This window comes from Montipora capricornis, chromosome 2 (genome assembly GCF_036669925.1).
Source record: "Montipora capricornis isolate CH-2021 chromosome 2, ASM3666992v2, whole genome shotgun sequence".
Taxonomy (NCBI): Eukaryota; Metazoa; Cnidaria; class Anthozoa; order Scleractinia; family Acroporidae; genus Montipora; species Montipora capricornis.
The window spans coordinates 8,862,883-8,872,882 of NC_090884.1; the positions used below are offsets into that span (position 1 = coordinate 8,862,883).

The following is a 10,000-nucleotide window of genomic DNA, read 5'->3' on the forward strand; positions in this document are numbered from 1 at the left end:
AATTGACATTCAGGTGAGCATAAGAAACTTAAGTTGTCGTCTTTTTAAAGGCATTGAACCTCTGTTTTTTTTTTTAATTATGAGAGCGTTAATTTTTTTCACCTTGGATTAGCGAAAAAAGAGCCTTAGGTATTTCGTGTCCAATGAAATTGGCAAATTATAAGTAAATAATTGGCAGAAGTTGAAGATATTCTTCGCCAATTTGCAATATTTATTTCAGCTGTTGTTACATACCCTTGTCGATAGTCCAACGTTGTGCATAGTTGAGGTGCATACTGGAAATAAGGGGATGCAAAAGCTGTGAGCTTATTGATTCATGTGGAAGTGAACTTGTATTTATATAATTTTTAAGTTGGGAGCCGTGTTTGTTTCGTGTTTACAATTGTACCCAAGCGATTTTAATTTACATCTTCCAAACACTTTGCGATCACGTGATGAACAGGTTTCTGTCATTCGTCACCGTTGGTTAGGTAAGCGGTCCAAAACGGAAAATGGGAATCGCAAATGATGTGGTGCGATTGAAAGCCAGTTTACTAAGTATAATCAATTATAGAACGCTTTCACCACGTGGACTTCCATCACCACGTGGACTTTGAAATCCAGCATAATAATAATTATTAGAAATGTCTCATTTTTCTGCATGTCTGAAATATTTATATTTGTGTTTTTCTGGTCATCAGACAAATAATAATAATAAGAAATAATAATTGCATCAATTAATGCAATGTTAGAGCTTTGGTTTCAATACTAAAAAAATATACTTCTGAGAGGAGCTTCGAGACAAGAACCACGGTAGTCAATAATTTCCCACTATGTTGCTAGATAAAAAGAGAAGGTCTCTCCTTAGCTTTTTTTGTTCATTCACCAGCATTTGTACATTCCACCAAGTAACCTTGGTGTCAGCAGATTGTTTGAAAATTCACCAAATTTTTGGAAAGGTACTATTAATTAAATTAATGGCAATTACAAATTTCAGCACCATAAAATATTCACATTAATTAAATTATTTCGATTTTGCTCCTAACAAGCCCAAAAAGTTGCTCAAAGTTGTTCGTCCCCTTGTCAAGCTAGTAAGAGATTACATGTTCTTTGAGTTCCACTTCAGAGAGACATTTTGCACAGTTATATAATTTAAAAGCAGTCTGTGACGTCATCTCAGGGAAAGAACCATGCCTCTCTCTAGCTCAAGACAAGATAAGAAAATTTAGTCACAAGTTTGAGAATTTTAGTCACACAGTGTATGAAATGTCATCTTGGGTCATTGTATAGCATTGTGTTGCCAGTTGTTTAACACTTTGAAAACAAAATATAAGCTTGCAGTAGATATCCAAACAAACCCCTGAAAATGGCGAATGATAGAGGGAATGGCGGCAATGTACATGTAACATCACACCTAAATGCATGTCTCTATGAATTTGCCCCACATCTTCAGACAAACAGAAACTCTTGATTCATTTTTTTTTTTTTTTTTTTTATCAAAAGTGGTGGCAAATGCTAACCATTTTATTTCGTAATAGCAAAGGTGAAGACTAGTTGTAAATTTGCGACTGCTCCTGATATCTTAGTTGCAAATGGAAATTAAATAGCAAATGTGACTGTATTGCAATTGGTCACAATTTAGAACCCTGATACCCAAAAAGGCATTAGTTTTGTGGGAGCATTCATGTTACCGGGGGTAACCGTTTCACATTTAGGAGGTCACCCATTGACGAGTTATTGGAGGCTTGAAAGGGTTTTCAGCAGAGCACTTGCGTGTAAGCCACACACAATACTTCAGCTGCTCATCAGCTCATGAATCAAAATGGGTGACCGTAGATAATAACTTTACCACTGATTTCGCACATTTTTCATCTAATTCTTAATACATCTCCTGTTCACAAGAACTACAAAAATTTTGCGCAAACTGCTTTTAATGGTCACGTAAATCCGTTTTTGTTGGCTTGTAGTTCCACACATGTGCAGATGCGATTGAGAGGTTGATGCATATGTAATGCTGATCTTGTAAACCTCTCATTTTTCTTGATTGTGCAACTTCACTCGATTACATTTCTGCTTCTGGACAGTAAAGTGTTTTCATTTTTGCACATTAACTTCAATTCATTTGGAAGTAATTTCTTTACAATGTAAAAAAACTGATTTTTCACTGTCCCGTTTTTTCAAAAAAGACAACTTCAGCTGATTTTAAAAGAAATGCCTTATATCATTGCCATGGTAATGGTATTTTGGAAGAAAATGTGATGTGCGAAAAATGTACGATGGCCAAATTTCGTCTTGATATGATTACCCTAACTATATCTATGGGCAGAATAATAATAATATTAATAATAATGATGATGATTATTATTATTATTCCGATTTTTAGAATGCATTATGCATTGCCTCAATGTGTTGACAAGAATAAAAAAGAATAAAAAGAAATCCATCATGGCCTTCAAGTTAGATTACAATCAATATAAAAGATATCATTATAAAAATACAAACTGCTGTAATGCTTAAAATAGTAGGAATGTTAACAATTAATGCTAAAAAGAAATGCTACAGAGTATTTTATTTGAATGTGTAAAAAAGGCAGAAACAATTTTGAGCCTCGTTAAGTCATCTGACATAAGAGTAAAATGTATAAGTGGCAGTCTTGGAAGGGAAATCAGTTACGACAGCTTGCAGTACTAGTTAGTTGATCAAGCCTCCTTCCGTAAGTCATGTCACTTGTTTAGCTCGCTTTCTTTATAGAAGCCAAAAGCTCGACTGAATCTAAGGGAACCCCTATATGTCTACATGTGCCTTTGAGGTGTTATGTTGCGTTGTCTTAGACTAGGAAAAAAAGTGAATTTTTTGTCACTTTGAACTCTTTTTTCAGGCAAGAAAGAACTCTGTTTCTTACTGCAAGTCACCTTCAACAAAAAATGATGCTCTAGTTTCCCAAACTGAATTCAAACCCAGAGATGACAGTGAGAGCGAGCCTGAGTTTGAAGTTCTAAGTGCCTTTCAGTGTCAATCACCATCAGCAGTAGATCCAGTCAGGCTCCAAGCTGAGGAAGGTGTATGTCTTGTCCAAAACCTGCAGGACAACAGCAAGGTTTTGAAGGGTAAAGAAGATGATTGCAATTGTGCTGCGTCTGATGGGGTGATGATAATTTCCAATCACTTCTGTCCAAATGAGAGTAGCGGTTTTGTAGGTGGTATTTCTGCTGAGGATTCACTTTCATCTGAATGTATTCAAGGAAATGATCCATCCTCTGACATCTCCTCCCAAACTGCTGATGCTTGGCGAGAGCTTCCTCAACTCTCGGAAAGTGGTTCTTTGTCATTTCCTATTGAATCTAAAAGCTTGGAAGACGACAATGACGTTGAGCCGATCCCAGAGGAAAATCTCGGTGGGGACTTTGTTAGCCTAAGTCATGAACCCTCTGGAGTGATGGTGGAATCCAGATCTAGCGTGTTTTCTTTTGACAGTGATCTCTTTAATCAGACTGATTTGGATGAAGATGGTAATGAGGAGGAAGAACATTCTGGCGTTGCCGCTGCCTGCAGTGATGACAACAAAGACAGGGACGCGAAAGCCAACAAGAATGATAATGTTGTCACAACTGTTGGTACATGTGATGCAAGTCCCATGTTTCTAGATGTTCCAACTTTGTTTGCTCTCCTTGGTGTGACAACAGCTCTCGGTTTCTTTATTGGATACGGTAAGATTGATTTTTTTGTAACTGAAGGGCAGGTACAAAACACAGGTTACACTGGTTATTGTTTTACTTATACAGTTCTCAAAAAAACCTTAACCATTTATCAATGCTAATATTAGGCCTAAGGTTACCTTTAATGAATGTTTAGGATTCTTCCTGTATTGGTAAAACAAGTTACCGGTGTTTTGTACCTGCCAATAACTGAAGGATACAGGGATAGATGACATGAGTTTCCCTTTTGTAAAGAGTGGTTGCCCTTTAAATAACACTAAAAATTTGTTTAATGTAATGGGTTTGTTCGTTTGCTCATTTGCTTAGTTTAAATGAAGTAGGCAGTTTTGTTGTAATTATAATAGTTTCTTAAAGTGCCACAGTGACTACGACGAAAATTTTTGGTTTTCTTTTCTAATTTTTTCAACATCAATTAAGTCAATATGTGATATTGTGAGATAAGTCGGGAAATAGCCAGGCAAAAACCGGTAAAAATCTGTCCGCCATTACTCGGACGGCATTGTAGAAGCCTGCGATTATTTTTAAGCGGTCTTCACGCAAGACTTGGCTCGTGACGTCATACACGCATCGCTTCGTGGGCGTTTGACCAAACGAACAAGTCGATCAAGGAGTAATGTATATAATATCAGCAAAAAGCAACTCGGCGATCTCTCACATCTCATAGACGGCATGGGAAATTAGCCGCGTTTATTTTGAGCGTTTTGCACATGATGTCAGACCCCAGGCGATCCAGCTAGACCCAACCCTTTTCCTTGCTCACGGTCATTTACCGTTTGAGTAATGGCGGACAGCGAAAACCGAAAAACTATGTTACAATAATCATACTTTTCGTGGGAATTTTGAGTTAAAAATTTGCATGATACCTATTTAGTACGTCTATTTTCACAATCTAAAGAAGAAAGGACATGCAAAATTTTCATTGTAGTGGCACTTTAAGATTTGAACAAACTCGGCACCAACTTGCCTGCTTGCAGCATATCTGCATGTCTGCTTGCAGCATATCAACCTTTATGTTCTCTTCCTTTTCTGGCTCCTCAGCTCATTTGACACTTGTCTTTTTTTTATTTTTGTAGGAATGAGTTTGTACATTGGTAGCCAGGACTTGAAGGCATCTGGGAACATCAAAAGGCCTGGACCCAAAACATCTTCATTTCCACTGCCCTCAGAAACCATGGAGCCTTTAGATGAAATTTCACTTGATTTTCTTGACCAGTTGACAATGTGGAAAGTGGAAGATCATCTCGATCGACAGAGAGAACAGGATGCCGAACGTCAGCCAGGAGACCTGTTTGACACCAAAGCTTTGCATGAAAAACTTCAACAAAGGCATTTCAAACTTATGAGTTTGCATGAAAGTATGAAGCAGCGTCTACGCACAAGTAAACTAATGTCTTGGTTCTGGCGACTTAGGTATGAGGAGGAAAAATCTAAAGGGGGAGGGGGCAATGAATGGAACAAAGCTTTGCAGCTACAGTTGGAGCACATGGAACAACTTTACTTGCATGAAAAACACATTGCTGATTTGTGGCGACGTATGAATGAGAACACAAAATTGCACCAGGTTGAGGCTACTAGTGATATCAAATTTGACAGGTGCGTTTTTGGAAAGCCTGTACATTTAATCCGCAAGAAGGCTCAAGGCTGCAGCCTAAGAAAATCTTCCGGGAGCCCTTCGGGCTTCCAACATTAAAAGTTAGTAGCCCAAGTCATTTTTTCAAGAGCCCAGTATTAGTTAATTCCAGCTGGGATCAAATTTACGGGAAAGTGAGGATGTATCAAGTAAGGCGCCCATTCGGGCTACTTGTTCAGAAATTTGGTCACCTGCGCTCACAAATAAGGCGCCTCAGGCGACCGGGCGACCGTTAGGCAGCAGCCTTGAGGCTATATTTTTTGTGACAGCGTGAGTCATGAAATTAGCAAAGCCACTCTGACCACAGGCATCACCATAGTCAAATAACTTTATAATAGGAAACCATGAAAATTGGATAACAATGATGCAACCAAAGCCAACCAATATAAGGGAAGAACTGATGAGAAATAGGAAATGAAACCTCGGCTTTTCCCCCTTCTGCTTCCCATCCTACCTTTAAGGCGGGGAAAGGGGCTTACTTTGTTCTTTGCGAGACTGTTACTCATAACACCTTGCCAATTGACTTTGGAAATTATTAATTATTATTTTGCAGTGGAAAACGGGTAAATTCACTGTTGGATTATTTAACACCTCTTTTAAGGACGGTGCCTTCTATTGTTATTGCGCATACGTTCTGCGCATCTCGAGATACTCGGGTTTCCTATTGGTGATACTTATCAATACACGGATATTTTTGCACGGTTTAAAACTACCCGGGGAAAGTAGATGTTAGTAATTACTCTTGGTATCCAAAAAGAAAATTGGGGCTAACCATGCATTTTTGAGAGATTATTAAGTTTCAATTTGAGAAAGAACGCCACACATTGCTTTGTATTTTAAAGCTTTTTACAAATACTATTCATCAATTATCTTTGAAAAATGCGTGGGTACCCCCAAGTTTCTTTTTGGATTTCAATAACACTTGTTAAGATCTACATTTGCTGCATAATCATAGACCGCGGCAAAAATACCTTTGAATTAGGAGGCACCGTCCTTAGGGCGCCCGTAATCGAGTAAACGTTGTTTCGGTAACATTGTTTCCCGAAATGTTTCCTCGGCGCGCAAACGAGGAAACATTTGTTAAGGAAGCAAAATGTTTCCTGGGGTCGCAGACGGGGAAACATTTGCTTTTGCAACAATGTTTCCGCGACGTTGTTTCTTTCCTCGCTTGTGGACGCCTTTGCAGTTTCTTTTGCTTTGGCTGGGAACTAAATATTATTAAATTCCTTTCAGGCTTTACCCTTTGGTGAAGCGTGCTTTCTACCACCCAAGATTTGTGATCTATTGTCCACGCCCTCGGAGAAGTGAATAAAGATTAGGTTTCCAAGCACTTTATTTCTAATAAACCGGATTGCTGTTCATTCTCGTCCCTTGAAATAATTCAGCCATTAGGGTTACTTGTGAAAAATTTAAGATGGGCGAGTCGTATGAGGTGAGGTAGGCGTTTGGTCTACACGCCGTTTTCTCATGCATGTGGTCTCATTTGTCACGTGACAGGTATTGGAGAGATTTCCTCAGTCGCTGGCGAAAGAATGCAGAAAGAAATCCGGGCTTAAACGATAGCAAAAAAGTCTCCGAAATTGATGAAAAACCGAAAGAGGTGACCGCCCGCGATGAAGTGGAGCCAAAAACGCTGAAAGCAGCGCGCATTCGTGACAAGGCTTGGAGCGAGTTTATAAACCGCTGGACCAAAGATTCGCAGTCGGTATCAAATGGGGAAGAGGTTGATAGTTCTTCAAAGAACCAAAATTGCGCATCTGGAAACAGAAATAAGAGGACAGATGTGTCGTTGCTTTTTCAAGAACGTTCTTTAACATCGTTGTCGCAACACAAGGAGGTCTCGTCTTTGCTTTCACCAGTTTTTGCGAACATTGCATCCGAAGTGGACGTTACCGAACGAGAAACTCGTGTTAAATTTCCTGAAGGAGGAGAAGCGAGCGAGTCTTTGCACCGAGGCAACAAAGAACGGTCTGTGAATCAACTTCAGGATACAAACGAAATGAACAAAGATCGTTTGCATGGTCTTCGATCTTCTCAAGATTTCTTTTCTCCTTGGCTCGGAACGAGCGACAAGGCTCCGACTTTGTTGGAGGATAATAATCTCGAAAAGAGGAAACAATCCGAGCTCTTGGTCAACCCAGCGCCGAAGAAAACTTCCGTCAAGATTTATTCGGTAGAGACTGCATCCGTGACACCAAAAAGGGAAGACTCGAACGTTTTAGTCGTGGAACCAAAATTAACGTCAAAGAATAACAAAATTAAGTATAGAAAAGATCAACAAGTTAAATCCTACAAAGGCTACTTTACTTCTCGTAGGTGTGCTTGGGAAAGTTTGGATGCACCTCCTAGAGTTTTGAAGCTGAGAAAAATCTTGGAGGCGCAAAATGATGGCATCAACACGTCGGCGCAGTCGCAACAGCTGTTATTCAGGAAACAAAAAGGAATTCTTCGAAATCTAACCCAGTTTCGTGGCGAAGAAATTCGCAAGCACAGGATCCAACGGCGAGAGCTGAAGAAGAAAGAAAAGGAGATGAATGAGCGCGTGAAAGAGACAAACCGGTTGTTGTCAGAGTTGAAACAAGAAAGGCGAGCAATAAAAGCGAAAAAGGACATATTACGTCGATCGTGGAGGAAGTTAAAAAAGGAGAAAAAGACGTTTTCATGGGAAGTAAAGGTTTATAAGAACGATAAAAGACGGCTCGAGGAATTTTCAGCGAAGTTGAAGGCGGAAAAAAGTAAGTTAAAGAAATTGAAAGGAGAATTCGAGGACAAAAGGAAAGAATTGTTGGCGAAAGAAAAGGAAGGGAAAAAGTTGAAAAAGAAGTTGGAGGCAGAAAAGGCGAAAGAAGTAGAAAGGTTAAGAGCTGAGATTGTTCAAGAAAAGGAGAAGTTGCGGAAACAGCATAGAAGTTTGAAAGCGTTAAAAAAGGCCGCTAGGGAAAAGTTAAAGGAATGGTTGAAAGAAGTGAAGAAACTAAAGCGAAAGGAGAACAAGGGAAGAAGCGCAAAGCTGGCAAAGAAGCGAAAAAAAGCGAGGAAGAAGTTTAAGGAAGCCGAAAATGAACGACAGCGCAAAACAGAATATGACGCTGTTGTTCGAGAACAAGCGAAATATGAGACAGAAAAAAGGAGAAGGAAAGGTGAATTTGGATTGCACGAGAAGGAGAAAGCAGCAGAGAATATGAAACAAGGTGATGACGCCGAGAGAGACGGCGCTCGAGAAGAAAGTGATCGAGGTTACTTCTTTGGGAAGCAGTTTGAAAATGTCAAACAGTGGTTTTCTAGTGTTCACAAGAAGACGTTAGAAAAACAGAGGGCTTATTGGAGAGGTTTACTGGAGCAATCACTATTTCGTAGAAAGGCCGGGTCGGAAAGTTCTGAAGTTAAAGACGAAGGTCATAAATTACATTTAGCGAACGTCAAGGAGTGGTTGTCAAGTGTTCATAAAAAGACGTTAGAAACGCAAAAGACTTACTTGCGAAGTTTAATTCCAGAAAGGCTATTTAAGAGGTACGGAGAAAATCTGGAATCAAACGAGAACAATCATGCGGAACTAAATGACGAAGATCCAAGACATATGAAGAGTTCCAGAGAAGACAAAGAAGAGGTAGAGCTGAGCCCGAACGGGCCCGGAAATACCGTATCGGAGAATGGGAAGGAAAATATTGAAACATCGATGAAGGACTTGGAAAAACACGGGAACGAACAGAGAGGAAAAGAGAAGTCGAATTTGAGGATTAGAAAGTCGGAATTAACAACAGTACCCGAACATAAAGCTCTAACTGATTTTGTTAACTTGACATTTGATGTTGATCTTGTGAAAATACTGGTAAGAGAACACGACAAGAGGGAAAACGAAGGGAAATCCACTAGTGTTGCTGATCAGGCAGCAGATACTAGAGCTTTTGTTATTGTTTCCAGAGAATCGAGTGAAGTTGATTTCAACCGTGAAAATTCCGAGTCCAAGCGGAAAAAGTCGCCTAAGAAACCGAAGAAACCCGAGGATCGTCCGTGGTTTGTTCAAGGCCCGATCGTTGATAACGAGTTTCGATCTGAACCACGAGGTTTGCACCATCGAAAGGTGCCGGAAGGTCCTATCGCTCCAGAAGGTTTCCGACCCTCTCCCGAAGAATGGCACAAGGATCGGTTTGGGATGGAAAGAGAACAGGTTGTTCCTCAAGGTCCGAAAATACCGAAAGATGAGCGACCAGCACGTGCATACAAGACGAGTATGAGAAAACAGGACGATACCACAGGAAAAGTGTGTACTTTTCAAGACTCGGACGAAGAGGAAGTGATTCCACCCCCAGACTGGGTCTTTCGACGTGCAAAGGAACGAGCGCGAGGTCGTGCCGATCAGCGGTCTGTACCATGGTATGAAAAGCGAGCTGAAGATCGATCCTTGCGCCGGAACGAGGATGAGCACGTTACCCAGTTTCCGTATGGCCCATGGTATCACCGGCGGGCTCAAGATCGTTCCGTTCAAAGGCGCAGAGATAAACATGCTACCCAGTTCCCTTGCGACGTAGAATGGAAACCTAGCGACGATCTGGATTCTAGTTTCTGTCATCGTCCAAATCAAAACAGTAAACGGAAATCAAAGTCACGGGCCAAACCGCGCGTGCAAAACTCCAAGCGTTCTTATGATGAGCGGTTTACTCCATGGTACGATCGC

At 40.3% G+C, this 10,000-nt stretch overlaps 1 protein-coding gene across 1 annotated transcript in view; it reads left to right on the forward strand.

The window, feature by feature from the left end:
* The window catches only part of LOC138038721 (trichohyalin-like), a 10,611-nt gene that overhangs the window by 209 nt on the left and 402 nt on the right, over window positions 1-10,000 (forward strand). Inside the window, exons 1-4 of the mRNA XM_068884757.1 lie at window positions 1-13; window positions 2,858-3,686; window positions 4,769-5,288; window positions 6,823-10,000. The exon at window positions 1-13 is cut by the window's left edge and continues 209 nt beyond it; the exon at window positions 6,823-10,000 is cut by the window's right edge and continues 402 nt beyond it. Of these exons, the coding sequence (XP_068740858.1) occupies window positions 1-13; window positions 2,858-3,686; window positions 4,769-5,288; window positions 6,823-10,000 (4,540 nt within the window). The remainder of the gene's footprint in view (window positions 14-2,857; window positions 3,687-4,768; window positions 5,289-6,822) is intronic.